The sequence below is a fragment of the Mugil cephalus genome, chromosome 14 (genome assembly GCF_022458985.1).
Source record: "Mugil cephalus isolate CIBA_MC_2020 chromosome 14, CIBA_Mcephalus_1.1, whole genome shotgun sequence".
Lineage (NCBI taxonomy): Eukaryota > Metazoa > Chordata > Actinopteri > Mugiliformes > Mugilidae > Mugil > Mugil cephalus.
Window position 1 is genome coordinate 25312772 of NC_061783.1, and position 24335 is coordinate 25337106.

Consider the following 24335-nt stretch of genomic DNA (forward strand, 5'->3'; position numbering starts at 1 on the left):
GAAACCCTACAGCTGCTCGTCCTGCGAGAAGAGCTTCACACAGAGAGGAGGGCTGAAAAAACACATGAGCGTCCACACCGGGGAGAAACCCTACAGCTGCGACATGTGTGAGAAGAGCTTCTCTCAGAAAGCCAACCTGACTTATCACTCGTCCGTTCACACGGGACAGAAACAGTTCAGCTGCAGCGTCTGTGGCAGGAAGTTTTCCTGGCAGTCGCAGGTCAAGAGTCACAAGTGTGTCGGAGAAAGCAACAGCTGACGCTGCTGTTTCAGGCTGAACTGTGACATAAAGGAACCAAAACTCTTCACGTCTGTAAATAAACATTCAGTGTCTCAGATTTAGTTTGGTTTGTTTTTTAAAAGTCAAATGAAATCTGGTCAGTTTCATATGTGACAAAGATTCGATCATCAGGTGAATCCATCAGAGCCTGACTCTGAACGGAGAGTTTGGACGCGGCACAGGTCCTTAAACGCCTCAGAGAGCGACCGACTGACGGCTCAAACCGAATGAACATCAGCAAACAGGGAGAAAAGCCAACAGATCAATGAACAGAGTCATTTATTCACAGTGATGTTTGAGTCTGGTAACCGGGTCCTTCGGCCAATCAGAGACATTTAGATTCATCAGTCATGTGTTTTATCTACTGAACAGTGGTTATAACACGTAAAACATTTACTACATGTTTCAGATGATTCATTATTTAACATTTAACACTTTGAAAAGTTTGTACCATTACAAGCAACTGGAGAAAATCACCTGTAGAAATAAAACATTTCAAACAACAAGACTGAGCTTCGCTGAATGTCCTCAGAAATATTTTCACTTTAGATTAGTTGCAGGTTTTGTTTCGGTGATAGAAGTTAAACCGTATCTTACAGTAACTGTAAGCTAACTGTGCTAACCATAAGCTAACTGTGCTAACTGTAGGCTAACTGTGCTAACTCCCATGTATACAGAGACGGTTCCCCCGGCATTAGCTCCCGTAGCCTCTTCAAAATTTCCCAGAGGGACTTTTGTAGGTTTTGTCTCATTTCTGTGAATGTTTAATCTTAGAATCCAGGCCACGCCCCTTAAAACACCACCAATCCTCGATCTGATTTAATCAGGTGACTTCTAGAAACATCATGAACCATGATCAGTTCAGTTTCCAGAGACCTGGGAGAAAGTTCACCTGTGTCCAGGTAAACCCTTGCGTCTTCTCACGTGACAAACTCTTAATCAGGTGACGCTTCGCTCACACATCTGCTGCCTGAGCTCGTTCCAGACGTCGTCTTCTGTTGTGTTCGCCTACGTTGTTCTTTCCTCTGAACACTGTTCACGTTGAGCAGGAGCTGCTGTGATGAAAAGTCATCTCCCTCTTGGCTACAGTTGGATTAACTCCTTAATACTGAACCATAAGAAACGTTGTGATCATAACCCTCTGTGATGTGTTTGTCCACTGACGGGGACTGTGTCTCATTTGTTTAAATGTGTTGGGCTTTGTGTAGAACAGTCATGTGTGACAGTATTAAAGTGTCATGTGTAATGACAGTATTAAAGTGTTTTGTGTAATGACAGTATTAAAGTGTTTTGTGTAATGACAGTATTAAAGTGTTTTGTGTAATGACAGTATTAAAGTGTTATGTGTAATGACAGTATTAAAGTGTTTTGTGTAATGACAGTAGGGGTGTGTCCATGTTTCATGCTCGTCTGCCAATGAGACTCGAGCTGGAAAACAGTCGTACGACTATAATCTCTGGTATTAATGTGTAAATGTTCATTAATATGAACTGTCCCATTAAAATAAGTGACGTGGACAAACTGAGACAGAGGAGCTCTTCATTTACACTTTCTCTGTATATATACACACGTGTGTGTGTGTGTGTGTAGATATATATGTGTCTTCTAAGTGTATTTATTCTGTTTAATGTCTGTGTTATTTATGTGTGTTATTTATGTGTGTTTTTTATGTGTGTTATTTATATGTGTGTTATTTATATGTGTTTTTTATATGAGCCTTTTAAGACGGAGTCTGATGATGATTGAAATAAATAATACCATTATTTTGAAGCGTGACCCGGAAGTAATTATGAACAGAAGTAACTTCCTGTTTTGTGGGAAGCGCCGGATGGATGGAGAGATGAGAGAATAAACAGGAAGATGAGGATGAAGAGGAAGATGAGGAGTCTCGAGTCTCTGCAGGAGTTCGTCCGGCTGCGTTTAAGTGCGGCTGTGGAAGACATCTTGGTCCATGTGGAGAAAACCATGAGGGAGTTTGAAGAGGAGACGGAGGCTAAGCTAATGCTAACAGCTGGAGGGAAGCGCAGCTCAGCAGGTTGGTGCTGGAGGCTAAGCTAATGCTAATGCTAACAGGCTGTGTTGTCAAAATGAACGTGTTCACGTGGATCAGTTCATCGTCATGATTAATCTGGTTAATAATTTTAACTCTGCAGCAGAATAAATATGAACGTCTCTGGCCAGAGAAATATTTATTCATCTATAGGAGAAACTGCAGCAGTTTAACAAAGGATGGGAAACACAGGGACATAGGTTCTAGAATAAAATATTATATAAAACATAAAAATATAAAAAGTGTGTATGTGCTGAAGTGTCTGATTTATTCTATTTTTTACCGTGAGACGAGGCGATAAACAACACAAGAGGGACCAGTGGAGACACATAAAGTATCATCACACTCTGCAGGAAGGAGTTTTCTTTCCAGCTTCAAACAGCACATGAACCAAGCCAAGCATACGTTAGCCGGGGATTCTGCTAGCACTTGGGCTAACGCGGCTAACAGCTGGAGACAAACCAAGACAAACCAAGACAAAGACAAGCTGCCAATGCTGCTGCTAATATGTGTCCACTCCTGCAGCCACTGTTCACTGGGAGACACTGTTCTCAATAAGAAGCGTCAGCTCTGGTTGGACAATGTCCACAAGTTAGTTTGTCTCCGTAGCAACAGGGACACATTCATGTGGACACATGGTGGACAAAGAAAGACGTTCAGTGCAGATTTATTCTCTTCTTCCTGGAGTCTGTTCATCATCAACAGAGATTTAACCTGATTAACCAGAATTAATCCACATTAACCCTGAGATTCATCTGAACCAGAGCAACCAGAGGCTGGGACGTCCACTAGAGACCGACTGTCCTCTACAGACAGGAGACAGTGATGTGGACAATTCACTGTTACTGATGTGTCTCTGATATGAAAATATTTTAAGGCTTCAATAAAGTCTGTTTCCTTCACTTTTTGTTTTTCAGAGCTTCCTGCTGCCAACGAGTTGATTTACAAGGAGGAGAACCCGGAGAACAACCAGGGGGAGAACCAGGAGGAGAACCAGGGGGAGAACCAGGAGGAGAACCAGGGGGAGAACCAGGGTTCGTGTGGACCCCCCATCAAAGAGGAGCAGCTTGAAGGTCTCCATGAGGATGAGATCACCAAGTTCACCTTCAGTCCTGTGAAGACTGAGAATGAGGAGGAGGAAGCTCAGTCCTCACAGCTTCATCCCAGAGACTCAGAGAGGGGACAGGACTGTGGAGGACCAGGACCAGGACCAGGACCAGGTCCAGGACCAGGACCAGGTCCAGGTCCAGGTACAGGACCAGGACCAGGACCAGGTCCAGGTCCAGCCAGGACTCCGGTGTCTGTGGAAGTGAAGCCTGAGCTGGGCTTACGGCTGCTGGGATGCTCTGAGTGCGGGAAGAGGTTCAGCTCCATGTGTTATCTGAAGATTCACATGAGGTGTCACACAGGAGAGAGACCGTACCGATGTCCTGTCTGTAGGAAGAGCTTCTCATGGAGCAGCCGGTTACAGAAACACATGAGGATCCACACAGGAGAGAAGCCGTTCAGCTGCTCCACCTGCGGGAAAACCTTCAATGAAAGCGGAAATCTGAAGGTTCACATGAGGATCCACACGGGGGAGAAACCGTTCAGCTGCTCCATGTGCGGGAAGAAGTACGCTCAGAGGGGGAACCTGAAGCAGCACATGTCGGTGCATAGAGGAGAGGCTGCCTTCACCTGCAGAGTCTGTCACCAGAGGTTCTCCTGGCTTCACCAGCTGACTGGACACCAGTGTCTCCGTCACAGCAGAGACTCTGAGGGAGGACCAGCAGCACCGGGGTCTGAGGACCAGGCCTCCTTCTGTGGACACGACCCTAAAGCCGGCGGGTGTTTGCTCTGCATGAAGTCGTTCGGCTGCTCCGAGTGCGGGAAAAGGTTCGGCTCCAAGTGGCAGCTGAAGGACCACGTCAGGATTCACACCGGAGAGAAACCGTTCAGCTGCTCCACCTGCAGCAAGAGCTTCTCATGGAACCGATGTCTGCAGAAACACATGAAGATCCACACGGGAGAGAGACCGTACAGCTGCTCCGTGTGCGGGAAGAGTTTCACCGAGAGCGGAAACCTCAAGGTCCACATGAGGATCCACACGGGGGAGAAACCGTTCAGCTGCTCCGTGTGCGGGAAGAGATACAGGCAGAAAGGAAGTCTGACCAAACACCTGGACGTCCACAGAGAGGACACCTGATGGTGCTGATGTCACAGAGACACAGTTTGGACAGGAAGCTGAGGACGGAGACAACACTTAGCTTCTAATTAAAATAACATTTAAAACATGAAGGAATGAGCTGAATATAAATCAGATGGAAGTTCAGTTAGTTTCTGAATGAATCGTGTTGTTTGACTGTTTTAGTCTGAATCTGATCGGTTGCATTGATTTAAAAGCTGAGACAGCGTTTCATGTTTTTAGACTGAACCGTTTGTTCTTGGTCTTTTCTGGTTCTGGTTCTGACTGAACTGGGAAACATGTCCAGCATCAGAGTGATGACAACAACACGTGGACCTGGAGATAAATGTGTTTCCACTTTCTTTCATTCATGATTCATGTCACAGCAAATCTTTCCCTTTTGCTTCTGATCAGTGACTGAATAAACCAGACGTTTCAGTGTCGACAGAAACATGGATTTATTTGGTTTATTTTTCTGAATCTGTTTCAGTGTCTTTGTGTTTCACAGAAGTCAGAAAAGTGTTTCCATGTGAAATAAAAGCAGATTCATGACGTCATAGTAAAAACAAACAGCAGCACATGATGCTGATGAACTGATGAACGTTTTATTTAACAGTCTATGAGATTTGTTCTTTCAGTGACAGGATGAATCCGTAGCATCATGTGATCATCACATTAATAATGTTTACAGGAAACATCACAGTGACCAGACTCATTCAGACGAATTATTAATGCAAACGTCAGACACACGCTTTCAAAACAGTTTGTTCAAAGTGACGTTTTAATGTCAACTTTATTTGATCTCCAGAAACTCAGCAGCTTCTTTTCCACCTGAAAGTCCAGGCAGACCAGTTAGCATGCTAGCATGCTAGCAGGGTTAGCCTTGTATGAATGTATGAGGCAGGTTCTCCAGGTCCAGGTGAGTATTAGTCATGTGACCTTCGGGCGACAGAAACCTAAACTCTCCTCATTCAGAGCTGAACACAACAAATCCTCGTGTCCTTGTTCCGGCTTCGTGTGGACGAACCGTGACCTGGACAGACACAGAGACATTTTGTTCATTCGTGCTGATCTGTAGTTTCTCTTTAACGCAGCGTCTCAGTAAAACCTTAAACACACATGTGGTTTCTGACGAGCAGCTTCTTGTTGAATCCTTTCCCACAGACGCTGCACTTGTAGAGTTTCTCTCCGGTGTGAATGGTCATGTGTTCGGTCAGATGGACGTTTTGTTTGAAGCTTTTCCCGCAGGTGGAGCAGCTGAACGGTTTCTCTCCTGTGTGGATCCTCATGTGTGTCTTCAGGTTTCCCTTCAGGCTGAACTTCTTCCCGCACTCAGAGCAGCTGAACGTCTCCTTGGGAGGAAGCTTGGTCTCCGTCCGACGAGGCTGCGACGTGTCCCTGACACACTTGTGAGTCTTTAGCTGCGTGTACCAGGTGAATCTTCGGTCGCAGGTGGAGCAGCGGAAGCGTTTCTCCTCGGTGTGGACGGACATGTGCAGCGTCATCCGTCTTTTATGAGCAAAGCTTTTGTGGCAGAACGGGCAGCTGAAGGGTTTCTCTCCCGTGTGAATCCTCTCGTGCAGCTGCAGAGTTCCTTTCTGGCTGAAGCTCTTCCCACAGAACGAGCACTCGAAGGGCTTTTCCCCCGTGTGGACTCTCATGTGAGCCAGGATGTTCCCGCTGCAGCTGAACCGCTTCTCACAGACGGAGCAGCTGAACGGTTTCTCTCCCGTGTGCGTCCTCATGTGGCTCATCAGGTGATCTCTGCGGCAGAAGCTTCTCGAGCACCTGGAGCAGCTGAACGAGTCCTTCTGACCCAGAGACGTGTCTTCGTGCTGCTCCGTGGACTCGTCTCCCACTTTAGTCTCAGGTTGGACGTCAGCAGCAGCTCGGAGACGCGAGTCTCTGTCCAGGTCCAGTCGTTCGTTTGCCGCCTGAACGTCGGCGGCGACGGTGTCTCTGTCCTTCTTCTTCTTCCCCGTGTGGATCCTCATGTGTCGGCTCACGTCGCCGCTGTATCTGAAGCTCTTGTTGCAGACGGAGCAGCTGAACGGTTTCTCTCCCGTGTGAAGCCTCATGTGGCTGATGGAGTTTCCCTTCTGAGAAAATCTCTTCCCGCAGAAGGAGCAGCTGAAGGGTTTCTCCCCCGTGTGAATCCTCATGTGAGCTTTCAGGTGAGGTTTGCGGCCGAACCTCTGTCCACACTCGGAGCAGCTGAACGACCGCTCCACGTTACAGTTGATGTCGATCACACTCAGTTCTTTGTGCTTCAGAGAACCTGACGCTGACGGAGTCTGGACGCTCTGGTCCCAGTCTCCGTCACTGATCTCTGTGTCCGAGGAGTCTGATCCTGAGCCCAGACCTCCTCCCCCAGCTTCGGTTTTCACCCGCCCCCCCTCAGAGTCTGTGGGGTGAAGCTGTGAGGACTGAGCTTCCTCCTCATCGTCCTCATTCTTCACTGGACTGAAGGTGAACGTGGTGATCTGGGCCTCCTGCAGACCTCCCTGCAGACCTCCCTGGCTGCTCCACACCTCCTCCTGCTCCTCTTTGATGGGAGGACCACGCTGGTTCTCCTCCTGGTTCTCCTCCTGGTTCTCCTCCTCTTCGTCTTCACCGACAATCACTTTTCTGATGTCTGAGGGTAAAACTGAAACGCAGACAGGTGGATATAAAACTTTACTGTTTGACAGGTTTCACCATGACGACAGCGATGACATCATTGTTCAGCATCGTATCTCACATCTTATTGGCTGGAGAAGATTTCACACATTTATCAGAGAACATAAGATATTTTTCAAAGACGTTCACATTAATCTTTCATATATTATTGCTTTTAGTCCTGAACACTAGTAGACGTTTAGTAGGAACTGGTGATAAAAGAAGTAATTTCCCTGGAGTCAATAAAGTGAATCTGATTCTCATAGAACTGAATAAAGGTGAACGAATGGAAGCAGCTGTAAGTAAGTAAAGAATCTCTGATCACACCTGTTCAGTCATGTTTACATCCTTCACAACCAGCTGGAAACATTATGTTGTATATATATAGATATTTGGATGAAGGTTGTGTTGTATTGTTGTATTTCTCCTTTAAAGTGTCTCGTACTTTCACGTCACGCTGCTCGTTTGTGCCTTAAATTTCCTCCCTTCGGAAAAATGAAGTTTTCTGGATCTGAATCTGATTTTAATCATTTTATTGATGGATCAGCTGTAAAGTTAGTAGTTTGTTGTGAATGACGGATTTGTCCGTTTGTATCATTTGTTGTTGTTTACTCTCAGTTTCCGTCCTGTTATTATCTGTTAATCTAACAAAGAAAAGTAAAATCTCCTTCTGTCTGTGGAGGAACTGTTTAGCTAACGTTAGCTTAGCCTGGCGTTAGCTTAGCCTGGCGTTAGCTTAGCTCAGTTCAGCTGTTTCCGGTACAGATGAAACGAACCTTCTCCTTCCAGCTTGGTTTCCGGGTTCGGATCTTCCTGTCGGTCCATCGCTGCCGAACCGAACCCTCCACGGTTCTAAGATTTGCTCTTTTAGTTGTTGTCTCTTAGCTTCTCTCTGTTCACCTGAAGCACTTCCGGGACATTTTTCTTTAAAAAATAAAATACTTCCGGGACATAAATAAATAAATAAATAAATCTTCTGGGTTTGAGAATCTGGAGCCTGAGCAGCTTGTGCTCATTAATTAGTTTTTTGTGGAGTAAAGTCGACGAGTGTTCGATAATAAACACCGGAGAAGAATAAGAAACTTTTATTGTGAAGGTGAAGGAGAACCGGATCTGCTTTTATGTTGGAGGAGTTGATTTTCTTTGAAATGATGAAGGAAAGAGTTTAATGAGTGTTTGAATGCCTGTAGTTTGGGTAGTTTGTGTTACTTTGTCAGTGTAAATAATTTCTGTTTCACCGTTCAATGTTCAGACTTGAGGATTTAAAAGTGACTGAAGACTTTAGATCACAGAGCTCTGAAAGAACAGATCCTGGATCTGTGTTTGTTTTCTGGGACCATGCTGACGTTAATCTAAAGCTAACAGTGGATCAGGCTCCACAGACAATAGAAACACGGTGTTAAGTCTGGTTTATTAGCAGCGAGGCAGAGAACATGGTGAAGTGTAGACTGCTACTACTACTACTACTCTACTGTGGGCTGAGACAATAGGAGACAACAGGAAACAGGGAGTCTAGAGAAGAAACAGTACGATTACCTACAAACAGTTTAAAGAACTGACATATGAGCCGAGCGATGAAAAGGAAACAACACGGGAAGTCAGACTGTGTCCTCTGGAGCCTTAGATGGGAACACTGGGACCAGGACTGGGACCAGGACTAGAACCGGGACTAAAACCGGGACTAAAACCAGGACTAGAACCGGGACTAAAACCAGGACTAGAACCAGGACTAGAACCGGGACTAAAACCAGGACTTGCCTCCAGTCTGTGGATTGTTAACCTCCGTTCCCTTCTCTCTCCGTCTCCTCGTCCTTCGTCTTTTTCGAACATACATTCTTTGGCACAGACTTGTTTGGGTTTTGTCTGAAATATGTCATTTGATTTTGATTTTGGTTGAACTCTGAAATAGTTTTGTTTATATTTTGAAAATGTGAATTTACAAGTAAAACTTTAGAATGTGTTGCTGTAGTGTAGTAGTCTATATACAGTCAATGGGAGCAGCTGTAGGGTAATAGTCTATATACAGTCAATGGCTGTAGTGTAGTAGTCTATATACAGTCAATGGGAGCAGCTGTAGTGTAACAGTCTATATACAGTCAATGGGAGCGATGCACGATCACGGAGCCCCAGGAAGAGAGAGTTGTTTGGAGGAATGTGTTTGTAAAAACGAAGTTCGTTATATCCTTGAGATGTCACGAAGGTCTTCCAGACAAAAGCACAACGTCCCAGTGTTCTGCCACACTTTGAATATTGTTAATGGTGAAACAACTGTGAGTTACGATGATTCAAAATTGGCTGCTTTGACGGATCCTTCAGGCTTTAAATGGTTAATAAAAGATAAATCCTTCGTGCATACACTGCTAATCTTGTTAATACATCAGGAGCATCATCAGTGGCCAAGACAATCAAATGGATTGTAGTTCTATAAGTTCAGGTTTATTGGTATTTTAAAAGTGTGGGCTATTACTTTCAGAACATTTGAAATTTGACAATGAATGATATAGAAACGTACGCACATTGTTGATTCTATTTACATCAGGGAACACTATTTCCAGTGACTTTAGATTCAGATCTTTGCTGAGAGGAAAGTTTAGTAGCTGGAGCTTTGATTCAGGTCTAAGATCCGAAGTGTGGACCCAGTTTATCAAAGCTGACAAAGGTTCGTGTCTTTGGCTGCAGGGTGAAGGTTCAAAGGGACGATGGACGCCCACAAAGACGTTCTGGTCCAGTTAGAAGTGAAAACGCTGGCTCAAACGCTTTGGTAACCGTGGCAACAGAAAGACAGTTCCAGTCCATGAATCGTGTAGTGATGAAGTTTATTTATGTTCACATTAAATAAGAAGCAGGTTTCATAATAGAGTTCAGAGTCAGTGCTTTGAAAACAAAAAGCATGATTTCATTCTCACTGATCAACTCAATCATTATAATATTATATTATTACTTTATGCATCAGAACAGACAGGAAATGACTTGTTTTATTGTAACACTGGCTCGTGTGTCTGCATCAACATAAACATTTGTTTCATTTGATCAATAATTTAATAATAAATCTATCAATAAGTTCCTCATTTGATGAGCAGCTGAAAGTTTCCAGGACGTCTTCTTCTTCTTTAGTGTTAATTTTCCATAACGCCACAGACGTTTCTGTACAAAGACGCAACGTCTCCTGTTGAGTTCACAGGTGAATTATGATGAGTTCAAGCAACCAACCAGTCACAGGAGCCAGAGACATCGTCCAATCACAGCCTGACAGACTCAGCTCTGGGACAAACTGCAGATTATCCGACTTAAATATTCCAGAAACATTTTTTACGCCTCGTCAGCTCTGGGTCAGAAGTTCTGAAGAACCATGACACAAACCGACCGATGAGCTTCAGGTTCTGGATTTAAATTGCAGCAGATATTATTCTTGATCAGTTCATGATTTAAATAATGAAGCAGAATCTGCTGAAGCGTGAATCCACTCAGCTCGGCCTCATCTTTAACACGATAAGTTCATGGAGGCTGATCTCTTTCAGGACGGTGTGTTCACATGTGCCTCCTGTTTCCCACGATGAGCGTCATGATGTGTTCACTGGCTCCTGGGACTCTGCAGACTCGGTCTGACTGTCGGCTGCGTGCAGCTTCATGTGTCTCTTCAGATGCCCCGTCACCGTGAAACATTTCCCACAGACGGAGCAGCTGAAGGGTTTCTCTCCGGTGTGGACTCGCATGTGGATCTTCAGGCTTCCTTTCTGGGCGCAGCTTTTCCCACAGACGTTGCAGCTGAACGGTTTCTCCCCCGTGTGAACTCTCATGTGTTTGGTCAGGTCTCCTTTTTCAGCGCAGCACTTCCCACAGAAGGGGCAGCTGAACGGTTTCTCTCCTGTGTGGACTCTCATGTGTTTTTTCAAGTCTGTTTTCTGGGCGCAGCCTTTTCCACACACGGAGCAGCTGAACGGTTTCTCCCCCGTGTGATACTTCATGTGTCTGTTCAGATGCTCTTTCACGTGGAAGCTTTTGCTGCACACGGAGCAGCTGAACGGTTTCTCTCCCGTGTGGATCCTCATGTGTCTCGTCATGTTTCCTCTCCCGCTGAAGCTCTTCCCGCAGAACAAGCAGCTGTACGGCTGCTCTCCGGTGTGACACCGCATGTGAGCCGTCAGCGAGCCGCTGTCTTTGAAGGATTTCTCACAGTCTGTGCAGGGAAACGGCCGCTCGCCCGTGTGGTCTCGGACGTGTCTGTTCAGGTTTCCCTTCAGGCTGAATCGTTTCCCGCAGTAAGAGCAGGGGAAAGGTCTCTCCTTGGTGGACGAGCCAGCGTCGCTCTCGGGGACATCGCTGTCCTTCACGTCCTCCTTAGTTTGAGTCCAGTCACAGTCACTGTCATCGGTTTCAGTCGATTCCAGAGAATTGTCTTCACTCACAGGCTGCAAATGTCCATCTAGTCCTGGTCCTGGTCCTGGTTCTGGTCCTGGTCCTCCACAGTCCTGTCCCCTCTCTGAGTCTCTGGGATGAAGCTGTGAGGACTGAGCTTCCTCCTCCTCATCCTCAGTCTTCACAGGACTGAAGGTGAACTTGGTGATCTCATCCTCATGGAGACCTTCAAGCTGCTCCTCTTTGATGGGGGGTCCACACGAACCCGGGTTCTGAGGCACTTCTTCTTCTTCTTCTTTCTCTGGAGGACCGGCTGAAAAGAAGAAGATTCTGGTTCAGTCAATAACTTTTAAATCAGGGAAACTTTGATTTGTTCTGATTTGTTTAAAACAAACTACATGAAGTAAATATTAAAAACAGTTTGTTTTCCAGGCTGATCTGGAAGTTTCAGGTCAGTGTTTGTAAAGTGTCTTGAGACAATTTGTGTTGTTATTGACGCCATATAAATAAAATTGACTTGAATTACTGATGCTTGATAAATAAAACTGAATCTTATCTGAAATCAGCTGTTTTATTAATTTGTTTATTATTTTATTTTATATTTCTCAGATATACACGTATACTTGGAACTAAAATACATTTCACTGACCATGCGACAAATAAACCTTTATCTTGTGTGACTTCATCTCATCTCGTCATCATCATCATCACCTTGAGCGTCTTGTCCATCTCGGCTGGAGAGGCTTTTATTGTGAAGGCCAGCGGAGGTGCGCTCGCTGCTGTCTCCGGGTCCTCCCGGCGAGCTGAGCGGGGCCTGAGCGGCTCTGTGCAGCCGGACTTGGGGCTTCAGCACGGCATCGAGCAGCCTCCTCTGGCGGCAGATCTCCCGCTCGGATCGCTCCACTCGGTCTTCGTACTCCGCCACGGTCTCCTCGAACAGACCGACGATCTCCTCCGCAGCCGCCGCCAGCCGCTCGGTGAGCAGCGCCCTCAGCGCCGCGAGCTCCGCCGCTTCTTCTCCTTCCTCCAGCCGCAGCAGAAAGTCTTCAGCGGCGGCGCTCATCCGCTGGTGGACCGACGCCCGCAGCAGCTGCACGGCGCACATTCTGCGGCTTCTCCGCACGCAGCCGGTGCGGAGCAGCGCGCAGAACAAAGAGAAACACGCTCCCGGAGGCGCCAACAGCGCCCCCCGCTGGACTGGAGGAGCCGAGGAGAGGACTGGAAGGGACAGGACACCTGGACCAGGAGGGGGGACCAGGAGGGACCAGGAGGGGGGACCAGGAGGGACCAGGTGAGATTAGGGGGACCAGGAGGGACCAGGTGAGATCAGGGGGACCAGGGGGACCAGGAGGGACCGGGAGGGACCAGGTGAGATCAGGGGGACCAGGAGGGACCAGGTGAGATCAGGGGGACCAGGAGGGACCAGGAGGGACCAGGTGAAATTAGGGGGGACCAGGTGAGATCAGGGGGACCAGGAGGGACCAGGTGAGATCAGGGGGACCAGGAGGGACCAGGAGGGACCAGGTGAGATTAGGGGGGACCAGGTGAGATCAGGGGGACCAGGAGGGACCAGGTGAGATCAGGGGGACCAGGAGGGACCAGGAGGGACCAGGTGAGATCAGGGGGACCAGGGGGGACCAGGAGGGACCAGGTGGGACTGTTACCTTCGACAAAACTGTTTCCCTGCGGGGATAAATAAAATGATTGTATTATTACTACACCAACTTATATATTCAGATGTTTCTCAATAAATCATCCTCTTGGGAGGACGGGTCCTTCCATATGAGGTTCTGGTTCTAGATCAGGTTCTGGTTCTAGTTCTGGTCCTGGTTCTGGTTCTGGTTCTAGTCCTGGTTCTGGTCCTGGTTCTGGTTCTGGTTCTGGTTCTGGTCCTTGCCGCTGCTCTGGAGGTTTCAGACCAGAGTCTTGAGACACTTGGTGATGTTATTGAGGCCATTTAAATAAAAATGAATTGAACTGAAATGCTGTTATTTATAGTTATAGTAAGTTCGATAAATTAAATCTCCAGGAAACTGTTCGTGACCGGGAGCTAGCTTAAAGCTAAAGGTTAACTTTTTGTGTTGACCCGGAAGTTGTCGCCGTTGCTAGGATACCGCCGCACCAACATCGTTGCTAGGATACCGTTAGAGAGAGAGAGAGGACGACGCTCCGGTGGTTTAACGGAGGTTTAACGGAGCTTTAACGGAGGTTTAACGGTGAAGATGGAGATCGTCCACGTTTACACGAAGCTCCGCAGCGAGTTCGGCCGCCAGTGTCTGTTCTCGGACCGGCCGGCGGAGCTGCTGGTGGACGTTCCTCCGGACCCGGAGCTGGGGCTGCAGTTCACCCGCAGGGCCAGCAGGGAGCAGCCGCTCCAGGCCTGCAGGGAGATGTCCGAGCACCAGGTGAGACCAGGGGGGCCGGGGGGACCGGGGGGGCCGGGGGGACCAGGGGGGGGGACCAGGAGAGACCGGGGGGGACCAGGGGGGAACGGGGGGGACCAGGGGGGACCAGAGGGACGGGGGGACCAGAAGACAGAAGACCGGGCCAGCAGGAGAGCCGCCCAGCCGCAGGGAGAGTCCGAGCACCAGTGAGACCAGGGGGGCCGGGGGGACCGGGGGGGACCGGGGGGACCAGGGGGGGACAGAGAGACCAGGGGGGACCGGGGGGAACGGGGGCGACCAGGTGGGGGGACCGGAGGACCAGGTGAAGACCAGGGGGGGGGGGGACCGGGGGGGGACCGGGGGGGACCAGGGGGGGGACCAGGAAAGACCAGGGGGGACCAGGGGGGACCGGGGGGGACCAGGAAAGACCAGGGGGGACCAGGAAAGACCAGGAGAGACCAGGGGGCCAGCAGGGAGCAGCCGCTCCAGGCCTGCAGGGAAATGTCCGAGCACCAGGTGAGACCGGGGGGGACCGGGAGAGACCAGTCCTGGGGACCAGGGGGGGACTGGGGGACCGATGGGACAGACCATGGACTGTATACAGATGGGTTAGGCCAGGTGAGACCAAATAAAAGTTGACTGTTGTTTGACTCAGATCTTGAAGCTTCAGTGTTTCTTATGGTTCCAGAGTAAAGATGAATAAGAGTTGAACTAAATCCAGCTGTGAAACAGATGTTGTTGGTTGTTTACGTCCACGGTTTGAAGACTGAAGACAACGACCGTGTTTATTAACCTGGTGTGAACCATCAGCTGATGAAAGGTGTGCTGCTTGTTTCCAGGTGAACACCGAGCGCTTTGAGTCCAGCAGCTGTGGGATAAACCATGTGGAGGGGGGGTGGCCCAAGGACATCAACCCCAACGAGATGGAACAAACCATCCGCTTCAGGAAGAAGGTGGAGAAAGACGAGAGCTACATGAACAGCATCCTGCAGCTGGGCAGCGTAAGATCCACCTCCATCTCTTTAATAAAATGTCCCACCGATAGATTCTGCCTCGACCCAAAGACCCGTAGACACAGAACCAGTACCACCCAGAACCCCAGTATCAGTAAGTAGAAAATACTTTATTATAACAAACGTTTTTACACGTGAAACGAGCTTTTGTGTAACTGCAGCATCTTTTAGTTAAACACAGTCACATGGTTAATGAAAACGCTGCAGTCATCCAACAGAGAAACTTCAGCATCGATCTCATTACGTTAACATTGTATCCATATTACCTTTATTTGGATTCATCTGATCACCACTACATTTCCCACAATGCATTGCACATGAGAACCCTGGAAACTAGAGGTCAGTTAGCAGAAGACAAACGTTCCCCAGGCTCAGGTTCTGTTTGAGTCTCTGATGCAGCTGCAGCCTCCACTTGTCTCTGCTGCTTCCTCTGCTGATGGAAAGATGGTGTCACTGCTCATTTATTCCTCTTTATTTAACTTTTCTCACTGGTTCCTAGATTTCTGGGGACGCTCATTGGCAGCTTCCATCAGGGACCTGATTAAGACCAAGAAAACCTTTGTGTAGAAAGGAAAACATCAAATATCAAGAGTAAAAAGTGTATGAATGATAAATATATAAACAAGAGGAACATTGGATTATAGAGGGTTTGAGCTGCAGGTGGACCTGGGTTATGAACCTGTAAATAGTGTAATAATGCTGCTCATGTTAAGAGTTAATGAGATGAGATGTTAGCTTAGCTTAATGGTTCTGTGTCCAGCTGATGGAACACTGCATCCGCCAGAACAACGCTGTGGACATCTACCAGGAATACTTCCAGGACGAGGACGAGGTGGACGAAAGTCAGGAACCGCCGTCCGCTAAGACCATCAACGTCTTCAGGTAGAGCTGAGCTCACAGCTAGCAGAGCTAATGGTAGCTTATACTAGCCTCCAGCTAACAGTAGCTCATACTAACCTCCAGCTAATAGTAGCTCTTCCTAGCCTCCAGCTAATGGTAGCTCTTCCTAGCCTACCAGCTAATAGTAGCTCATATTAGCCTCCAGCTAACAGTAGCTCATACTAGCCTCCAGCTAACCGTAGCACTCCTCTTAGCCTACCAGCTAATAGCAGCTTATACTAGCCTCCAGCTAACAGTAATGCTTCCTTGCCTCCAGCTAATGGTAGCTCTTCCTAGCCTCCAGCTAAAAGTAGCTCTTCCTAGCCTCCCAGCTAATAGTAGCTCTTCCTAGCCTCCACCTAATAGTAGCTCTTCCTAGCCTCCAGCTAACAGTAGCTCTTCCTAGTCTCCAGGTAACAGTAGCGCTTCCTAGCCTCCAGCTAACAGTAATGCTTCCTTGCCTCCAGCTAACAGTAGCTCTTCCTAGCCTCCCAGCTAACAGTAGCTCTTCCTAGCCTCCACCTAATAGTAACTCTTCTTAGCCTCCAGCTAACAGTAGCTCTCCTCTTAGCCTCCAGCTAACAGTAGCTCTCCTCTTAGCCTCCAGCTAACAGTAGCTCTTCCTAGTCTCCAGGTAACAGTAGCTCTTCCTAGCCTCCAGCTAATAGTAGCTCTTCCTAGCCTCCAGCTAACAGTAGCTCTCCTCTTAGCCTACCAGCTAATTGTAGCTCTTCCTTGCCTCCAGCTAATTGTAGCTCTTCCTTGCCTCCAGCTAACAGTAGCTCTCCTCTTAGCCTGCCAGCTAATAGTAGCTCTTCCTAGCCTCCAGCTAATGGTAGCTCTTCCTAGCCTCCAGCTAACAGTAGCTTTCCTGTGTCTCAGGGATCCTACCGAGGTGAAGCGCTCCGTCACTGGCCTGTCCTGGCATCCTGACGGAGGCAGGAAGTTGGCGGCCGCCTACTCCTGCCTCGAGTTCCAGAGATCGTCCAGAGACATGAGTCTGGACTCCTACATCTGGGACGTGGGTGGGTGGACAGACCGCCTGGTCCAGGACATCTCAGGACACCTCTACGTTGATCTGTGACTGATGTTTCCGTTTCAGAGAACCCCAACCGACCAGAGACGACTCTGAAGCCGCCCTCTGCCCTGGTCTGTCTGGACTACAACCCCAAAGACTGCCACACGCTGGTCGGAGGCTGCTACAACGGGCAGATCGGTGGGTTCAGGTCTACGTTGACCCAGACTGGTCCAGGTCTACGTTGACCCAGACTGGTTCAGGTCTACGTTGACCCAGACTGGTCCAGGTCTACGTTGACCCAGACTGGTTCAGGTCTACATTGACCAGGACAGGTCCAGATTCATGTTGACCCAGACTGGTCCAGGTCTACATTGACCCAGACTGGTTCAGGTCTACGTTGACCCAGACTGGTCCAGGTCTTAACGGCCAGGTGTGCTTGTTTCAGCGTACTGGGACACCCGAAGAGGAAGCCAGCCGGTGGAGCTGTCCTCTGTAGAACAGAGTCACAGAGACCCGGTCTACAAGATCATCTGGCTTCAGTCCAAGACCGGGACAGACGCCTTCTCTGCTTCCACTGATGGACAGGTGGACTGAAGGGGGACAGGTAGACTCAGTACAAATGAAATGTAATTGGACATAACCCCGTCTCTGTCTCCGTCCGTCTCAGGTCCTGTGGTGGGACGTCCGTAAACTGAGTGAACCCACGGACCGTCTGGTTCTGGACCCGGGTCGTGAGGGGAACCTGGACCGGGCTTTCGGAGCCATCTCTCTGGAGTTTGAGTCCACCATGGTGCGTGGGTGTCCAAGTTCAGACTAAAGGGTGGGACATGTCTCTGAGTGTCTCTGTCCTGTGTGTCCAGCCCACTAAGTTCATGGTGGGGACGGAGCAGGGCGTGGTGGTGTCCTGTAACAGGAAGGCCAAGACGCCGGCCGAGAAGATCGTCTGTACGTACGACGGACACCACGGACCCGTCTACGCTCTGCACAGGAACCCATTCTTCCCCAAGAACTTCCTCACGGTCGGAGACTGGACGGCTCGAATCTGGTCTGAGGACATCAAGGAGTCCTCCATCATGTGGACCAAGTAAGAAGAAAGACACCTCTGTCCTTGTCTTATCACTTCACTGATCGGTCTCATTCTGACCTCATTAATCTGATTATTATTAATCTGATAATTATTCATCTGTTTATCATTATTTTTGTTTATCATTAATCTGATTATTATTAATCTGATAATTATTCATCTGATTATTATTAATCTGATAATTATTCATTTTATTATCATTAATCAGATTATTATTAATCTTATTATCATTAATCTGATCATTATTAATTTGTTTATCATTAATCTGATTATTATTAATCTGATAATAATGAATCTGATCATCATTAATCTGATAATTATTCATTTTATTGTCATTAATCTGATCATCATTAATCTGATCACTGTGGGCCGTGTCTTTTCCCGTTACGCCAACTGATGTGTGATTGGTCTTCACGTTGGACGCTTTGCTGCAGGTACCAGACGTCCTACCTGATGGACGCCTGCTGGAGTCCAGTCAGACCGTCCGTCTTCTTCACCGTGAAGATGGACGGTGTGTTGGACGTCTGGGACATCCTGTTCAAACAGAGCGACCCCATGCTGAGTCTCAAGGTGCCTCTAGTCTCTGGTAATCAGGTCTGGACATGGACTGTAGAAAAATGGATCCAGACTGTGATCAGCTCTGTGCTGATTGGTTAAAGCTGAATTCAGCTCCACCTCCTCCAGTTATAAAGAAATAGGAAAGTTGGGTTTTTCTCCTTCACGGCTGCTTCATTATGACGTCACTTCCTGTTTTTCCACATGACAGACAGGTGTCAGGGGGCGGAGCTCCACTAGCATTGATGGGCCGTCATGGTGTCCACTTTTCTACAGTCTGTGGGGGGGTTAGCGTACGTTACCGTGGCGATTCACCCAGGAAGCCCGGCTTCAAGACAGACGTTGTTGTGTTCGTGTGATTGTGTCGTTGCTAATTTCATTGTTGTCGTTGCTGCTGATGTCACGGGTCAGGTGTGCGACTCGGCTCTGTACAGCCTCCGGGTCCAGGACTCCGGGCGTCTGGTGGCCTGTGGTTCTCAGCTGGGGGAGGCCACGCTGCTGGAGGTCTGCTGTGGACTGTCCACCCTCCAGAAGAATGAGAAGACCCTGCTGGCTGCGGTAAGGGCCTGACCCCCCCTACACCTGCATCCACACACCTGACCCCCCCACACACACCTGATCCCCCCCCACACCTGACTCCCTCCCTGGATGAATGAATGAGTGAATGAATGAATGAGTGAATGAATGAGTGAATGAATGAGTGAATGGATGAATGAATGAATGAGTGAATGAATGAATGAATGAGTGAATGAGTGAATGGATGAATGAATGAATGAGTGAATGAATGAATGAGTGAATGAGTGAATGAGTGAATGAATGAGTGAATGGATGAATGAATGAATGAATGAGTGAATGAATGAATGAGTGAATGAATGAGTGAATGAATGAGTGAATGGATGGATGAATGAATGAGTGAATGAATGAATGAGTGAATGAATGAGTGAATGAATGAGTGAATGGATGAATGAATGAATGAGTGAATGAATGAATGAATGAGTGAATGAGTGAATGGATGAATGAATGAATGAGTGAATGAATGAATGAGTGAATGAGTGAATGAGTGAATGAATGAGTGAATGGATGAATGAATGAATGAATGAGTGAATGAATGGATGAATGAATGAATGAGTGAATGGATGAATGAATGAATGAGTGAATGAATGAATGAATGAGTGAATGGATGAATGAGTGAATGAATGAATGAATGAATGAATGAATGAGTGAATGAATGAATGAATGAATGAGTGAATGAATGAATGAATGAATGGATGAATGAATGAATGAGTGAATGGATGAATGAATGAATGAGTGAATGAATGAATGAGTGAATGCGCTGATGGTGAACCAGGAACCAGGAAGTGATGTTTCACTAGACCCGTGTGGAGGCTGAGCAGCAGGGGGCGCCGTGGCTCTGGATTGAGCAGCAGGGGGCGCCGTGGCTCTGGGCTGCAGGTCACAGCTGGATGAAGTCGGCGTGAACTCCTTCCTGTCGTTTCTGGTTGGGAGTCACAGCGGCCGAGTCTTTGGCCCCTTGTTCTCCAGCGTGAACCTTCATGTGTGAGTCCACCGACCGTTTCTCCTGGTACTTCTTGCCGCACACGCGGCAGCTGTACGGTTTCTCCCCAGTGTGCGTCAGCATGTGTCTCTTCAGGTCGATCTTCTGGACGAAGCCTTTGCTGCAGAGCTGGCAGCTGAACGATTTGTCCTTCTTGTGGAACCTCTCATGCGTCTCCAGCGAGATCTTCTGGCGGAACCTCTTCCCACAGAGGCTGCAGATGAACGGCTTCTCTCCCGTGTGGATCCTCATGTGAGAGTCCAGGTTTCCGATCTGCCTGAAGTTCTTCCCGCAGACCCGGCAGGTGTAGGGCTTCTCCCCCGTGTGGATCCGCTTGTGCACATCCAGATGTTGGCTCATGGTGAACTTCTTGTCACAGACCTCGCAGGAGTAGATCCTGGGTTTGCCGCCCGTGTGGCTCTTGATGTGTCTCTTCAGGACGGCGTTTTCTATGAACGTCTTCCCGCAGAACTCGCAGATGTACGGTCTCTCTCCGGCGTGCAGCTTCATGTGTCTCTCCAGGGAGCCTTTCCTGGGGAAGTCTTTCCCGCAGTCTTTGCACCTGAAGGGTTTCTGGCCCGTGTGCATCCTCATGTGGATCTCCATGTCCCTGAAGCTGACGCCGCAGATGTCGCAGATCCTGCTGGTTTCTCTGTGACTCTGGATGTGGAGCTGCAGACTCTCTGAGGACTCGGCCTGCTCCCCACAGACGCCGCAGAGGAAATCTGGACTATTTAAATGCGTCTCCGCGTGGCGCACAAAGTTCCCCTTGTTGTGGAAGGCGCTGCCGCAGACCTTGCAGCAGTGGGAAGGACTCAGGCTGGGTTTCCTGCGTCTGGTCCTGACGGCGGGCGGCTGCTCCGACTCGTGGCTGCGCATGTGTTGCCTCAGCTCGACGCTTTTTGCGAATGCTTTGTCGCAGACGTGGCAGTGGAAAGGCGTCTGTCCGTCGTGGGCCTTCATGTGTCGCTCCAGGGAGCCGGCGTGGCTGAACTCTCGGCTGCAGACGCTGCATCTGAACGGCTTCTCGGCCGAGTGGGTCCTCATGTGCGTCACCATGTTGCCTTTCTGGTTGAAGCCTTTCCCGCACACGTGGCAGCTGAAGGGTTTCTCTCCGGTGTGCAGCCTCCGGTGCGTCTCCTGAGCTCGTATCGACGGGAACTTTTTTCCACAGATGTCGCAGGTCCGGCTGCTGTCGCGGTGAGTCTGAAGGTGCAGCCTCAGGCCGTCGCTGGACTCCAGACGTTCACCGCACAAACCGCACACACAGTCGTTCTCCTTCCAGTGTTTCTCTACATGTTTCATCAAGAAGCCCGTCCGGTCAAAGCATTTCCCACAGAGTCTGCAGCAGTGAGATGCCGTTTCCTCCTCCTCCTCCTCCTCCTCCTCCTCCCTGGCTGCTTTGTTCGGTTTGGACGTGGACTCTTTGGACGAGGTGCCAGGCAGAGTCTCCTTGAGTCGGTCGTCCGGCTTCAGACCTTTTTTATTCGAGTGACTCCTGAGACCGACGGAGAGACACAGCTCTGCAGAGAAAACAGAAACGTTTCTTAAAGCTTATTCTGGATCTGCACACGCTCAGTTCAGCACGAGCCTCAGACAGTATGAGCTCCTGTCTCTGATTGGCTGGATTCACTCTAAAAAAACCAGCAAAGATCACAGGTCTCTGATGAACACGTCATCATTACCCTCAGATTCCAGATCAGATGATTCAGATTCAATGTTAACAAACATAAAATGACAACATCCTGTTTTCAGTTTCAAGTTTTATTGATAAAGTGACAAGTTTCTGTCCAAATAAACTTCCTCTGACTGAAAATTACCAATAAATAGCTTCTACCCTGAAATACATCAAATCACTCACAACTTCAACCCCCCCCCCCCCCCCCCCCCCCCCCCCCCCCACACACACACACACACACCTGACCCTACACACACCTGACCACACACCTGAGCCTACACCTGACCCCCCCCCACACACCTGAGCCTACACCTGACTCCCTACACACACCTGACCCCCCAGGTTTGATTCCCTGCTCAGACCCAGTCGTACAGGGTCTGGTTCCAGATCTTATTTCTGTAGCTGTGATTTAAAATCAGGACGATCATGTGACTCTCAGCTAAACATGAGGTAGATTAAAAACACAGAGGAAGAAGTAAAGCTTTAATTTCACACATTAGAAACTATGATTAAGTCACTGAAGCGTCACATGTTCATCGCTGGTTCCCATGGAAACAACCGTCTCTGACCACAGATGTTTGAGCGAGAGACGAAGAGGGAGAAAATCCTGGAGGCGCGACAGAGGGAGATCCGTCTGAAGGAGAGGAGTCGATCTGAGCAGAGCAGGGAGGAGGAGGCCGGGAGGGAGGAGGGGGAGGACGACCCCGACAAGATGGCCGCCAGAGCAGAGAGCGACTTCCACAGCCAGGTGGAGGCGGAGCTGAGGAGGAGGGAGAGGAGGGAGGAGGTAAGGAGGAGGTGAGGGGGAGGAGAGGAGGTGAGGAGGGAGGGAGGGAGGAGGGAGGGAGGGAGGGAGGAGGTGAGGGGGAGGAGAGGAGGGAGGAGGTGAACGATGATTTTCTAACTCGAGTCTCTTGATGTTTTCCAGGAAAAAGACGTCTGTGAAGAAAAAGAAGTGAAAAATGAAAGTGGATGAAACTTTATTTTCTGTTCTGTAGTTTTTACTGTTTTCAATAAAAGTTGTTAATTCAAGCTGGAGCCCAGCAGAACTCGTCCTGTTTAACAGAACCAGCAGAACTCGTCCTGTTTAACAGAACCAGCAGAACTCGTCCTGTTTAACAGAACCTGCTGTTCACCTGGAGACAGTCACTAATCAGAGTCAAACACACCTGACACGAACTTCACGCTTCGTTGGGCGGCTGGTTGGTGGGCGGAGCTTCAGGTGGAGGTGGACATCTGTCAGAGGACGCCTGGTCCGTCCTCTGCCGATGGCGAGCTCTACGTCGCCGTCGGTTACCAGACAGTCTTTTGTCAGATTGTTGAGTCTCAGGTGGGACGTCACCAGGAGGACGCTCGTCTCTGGGAGTGGAGACGGATTTTTGTCCCTCCTGTTCAGACGTCTTTACTGGTTGTCCCTCTTGTCCAGACGTGTTAATCGGGCGTCTGTCCCGTCCTGCGAGGCCTCTGGTGGTCTCCTGCTCCGGCTCGTCGATGCCGCGGTTGCTCCTCTTGGCGCCGCCCTGCAGGTCGTCCAGGTAGTTGCGCCTCTCGATGCGATGCCCCCTGCAGGAGTTGAAGAGCTCTACAGCCTCGTTGGGCTCCAGCCCGTCCACGTCGATCAGGTACCTGCAGACCAGGTATCCGGTGCGGTTCAGGCCGTGAGTGCAGTGGACTCCGATCAGCTGGTCGTTGTCCCGGTTGTCCTCCAGGAAATGTCTCACGGCGCGTTTGAAGCTCAGGATGGCGGCGTCGGACGGGACCTTGTGACCCTCAGTGAGGATCTTGATGTAGGAGCAGGACTGCGGGACGTCCGCCAGAGCGTAGTACCTGGAGGTGAAGGTGAGGTCAATGATCAGACCCAGCTCCTGGTTCTGACTCTCCACGTGGTCCAGCAGGTCCCAGAGGCCAAAGGAGTCCGACTCCGGGACCCGGCGGTTCAGAGACGGTTTTAAAGGCACTTTGAAGGCAATGAATCGAGTTCCTGGGATCCTCCGTCCTACGGGGCAGTAGTTCAGCCACCGGTCCGGGACGCCGCTCTTCTTCTTCTTGGTTTTCTTCTTCTGTTTGACAGACATCTCAGCTGCTCCAAGGTAGCGGAGGTTTCTGATCCCACCTCTCAGTTTCCACATAAAACTCCAACACAGGCCCAGCATTAGAGGCCTGAACCCCTCACACCAAAGTCCAGTCAAAAAGTCCTCAATTTAAGAAACGACAGTTCAGAGACTAAATTAAACTGGTGTTTCTGTATCGTTAGAAATCACTTCATATCTCCTCCTGTTTAGTGAGTAACTGGTCAACTATTTTATACTTTTACAGAAACACTGACATTGTGAACTGAATTCAACGTAACGTCCCATTCAGATCAGACCTGACCACATGCGGTTAAAGACATTTATCTCTGTAGCTTAATAAACATCAACTAAACGGACGTTTTTTAAATGGAGTTTGGTTGAGAGCTCGTTCCCGGTGCAGCAGCACTGAACAGTTAAAAAATATATAGAATCAATTAAAAGTAAAATCATAAATAAACTGAATGTTGTGGCTGAACATTTTAACCGACGGTTAGCAGTTAGCAGTTAGCTGACACCGGATATGACGTCGTTGTTGTCCTTCTGCTTCTTCTTCTACGGCGTTTTACTGCAATTTCCATCAGCCGAGGGG

At 48.8% G+C, this 24335-nt stretch overlaps 6 protein-coding genes across 8 annotated transcripts in view; 3 read left to right on the forward strand and 3 right to left on the reverse strand.

The window, feature by feature from the left end:
• LOC125020361 (zinc finger protein 32-like) overlaps positions 1 to 788 on the forward strand; it is a 5429-nt gene extending 4641 nt beyond the window's left edge. Inside the window, exon 3 of the mRNA XM_047605683.1 lies at positions 1 to 788. This exon is cut by the window's left edge and continues 532 nt beyond it. Within this exon, the coding sequence (XP_047461639.1) occupies positions 1 to 259 (259 nt within the window). The 3' untranslated portion in view covers positions 260 to 788.
• Positions 789 to 2078: 1290 nt separating this feature from the next.
• Positions 2079 to 4945, forward strand: LOC125019449 (gastrula zinc finger protein XlCGF57.1-like). The gene is made up of 2 exons (XM_047604226.1): positions 2079 to 2315; positions 3248 to 4945. The coding sequence occupies exons 1-2, from the start codon at positions 2141 to 2143 to the stop codon at positions 4513 to 4515; spliced, it is 1443 nt and encodes a 480-aa protein (XP_047460182.1). The 5' UTR covers positions 2079 to 2140; the 3' UTR covers positions 4516 to 4945.
• LOC125019448 (gastrula zinc finger protein XlCGF57.1-like) lies at positions 4928 to 9176 on the reverse strand. The gene is made up of 2 exons (XM_047604225.1): positions 7929 to 9176; positions 4928 to 7141 (listed from the first exon to the last, which is right to left on the reverse strand). Exons 1-2 carry the CDS (start codon positions 7975 to 7977, stop codon positions 5604 to 5606), a joined length of 1587 nt encoding a protein of 528 aa, XP_047460181.1. The 5' UTR covers positions 7978 to 9176; the 3' UTR covers positions 4928 to 5603.
• A 417-nt stretch (positions 9177 to 9593) lies between these two features.
• LOC125019451 (zinc finger protein 391-like) lies at positions 9594 to 12794 on the reverse strand. Its single transcript, XM_047604228.1, has 2 exons — positions 12220 to 12794; positions 9594 to 11821 (listed from the first exon to the last, which is right to left on the reverse strand). The coding sequence occupies exons 1-2, from the start codon at positions 12611 to 12613 to the stop codon at positions 10713 to 10715; spliced, it is 1503 nt and encodes a 500-aa protein (XP_047460184.1). The 5' UTR covers positions 12614 to 12794; the 3' UTR covers positions 9594 to 10712.
• Positions 12795 to 13147: 353 nt separating this feature from the next.
• dnai2b (dynein, axonemal, intermediate chain 2b) lies at positions 13148 to 22712 on the forward strand. Of its 3 annotated transcripts, none has more exons than XM_047604221.1 (12): positions 13148 to 13913; positions 14732 to 14893; positions 15666 to 15787; positions 16667 to 16809; positions 16887 to 17000; positions 17248 to 17387; positions 17470 to 17592; positions 17663 to 17886; positions 18321 to 18456; positions 18853 to 18999; positions 22249 to 22461; positions 22603 to 22712. In XM_047604221.1, exons 1-12 carry the CDS (start codon positions 13731 to 13733, stop codon positions 22648 to 22650), a joined length of 1755 nt encoding a protein of 584 aa, XP_047460177.1. In that variant the 5' UTR covers positions 13148 to 13730; the 3' UTR covers positions 22651 to 22712. The 3 variants fall into 3 exon arrangements, with proteins under 3 accessions (XP_047460177.1, XP_047460178.1, XP_047460179.1); XM_047604222.1 differs by lacking the exon at positions 13148 to 13913 and adding an exon at positions 14357 to 14408; XM_047604223.1 differs by lacking the exon at positions 13148 to 13913 and having other exon boundaries at positions 14850 to 14999.
• Positions 22474 to 24236, reverse strand: LOC125019453 (RNA/RNP complex-1-interacting phosphatase-like). The gene is made up of 2 exons (XM_047604229.1): positions 22844 to 24236; positions 22474 to 22613 (listed from the first exon to the last, which is right to left on the reverse strand). The coding sequence occupies exon 1, from the start codon at positions 23825 to 23827 to the stop codon at positions 22856 to 22858; it is 972 nt and encodes a 323-aa protein (XP_047460185.1). The 5' UTR covers positions 23828 to 24236; the 3' UTR covers positions 22474 to 22613; positions 22844 to 22855.
• Between the last annotated feature and the right edge of the window lie 99 nt (positions 24237 to 24335).

What these genes read in the sequence shown, in the direction of transcription:
- LOC125019449 (XM_047604226.1), top strand. Translation starts at nt 2,141, where the DNA reads ATGAGGATGAAGAGGAAGATGAGGAGTCTCGAGTCTCTGCAGGAGTTC. An exon ending in AGGGAAGCGCAGCTCAGCAG is followed by an intron (nt 2,316 to 3,247) that starts GTTGGTGCTGGA and finishes TTTGTTTTTCAG; the next exon opens with AGCTTCCTGCTGCCAACGAG.
- LOC125019448 (XM_047604225.1), bottom strand. Translation starts at nt 7,977, where the DNA reads ATGGACCGACAGGAAGATCCGAACCCGGAAACCAAGCTGGAAGGAGAA. An exon ending in AACCAAGCTGGAAGGAGAAG is followed by an intron (nt 7,142 to 7,928) that starts GTTCGTTTCATC and finishes TCTGCGTTTCAG; the next exon opens with TTTTACCCTCAGACATCAGA.
- LOC125019451 (XM_047604228.1), bottom strand. Translation starts at nt 12,613, where the DNA reads ATGTGCGCCGTGCAGCTGCTGCGGGCGTCGGTCCACCAGCGGATGAGC. An exon ending in AGATGGACAAGACGCTCAAG is followed by an intron (nt 11,822 to 12,219) that starts GTGATGATGATG and finishes TCTTCTTTTCAG; the next exon opens with CCGGTCCTCCAGAGAAAGAA.
- dnai2b (XM_047604221.1), top strand. Translation starts at nt 13,731, where the DNA reads ATGGAGATCGTCCACGTTTACACGAAGCTCCGCAGCGAGTTCGGCCGC. An exon ending in GGGAGATGTCCGAGCACCAG is followed by an intron (nt 13,914 to 14,731) that starts GTGAGACCAGGG and finishes GCTTGTTTCCAG; the next exon opens with GTGAACACCGAGCGCTTTGA. An exon ending in ACCCCATGCTGAGTCTCAAG is followed by an intron (nt 18,457 to 18,852) that starts GTGCCTCTAGTC and finishes GTCACGGGTCAG; the next exon opens with GTGTGCGACTCGGCTCTGTA.
- LOC125019453 (XM_047604229.1), bottom strand. Translation starts at nt 23,827, where the DNA reads ATGCTGGGCCTGTGTTGGAGTTTTATGTGGAAACTGAGAGGTGGGATC.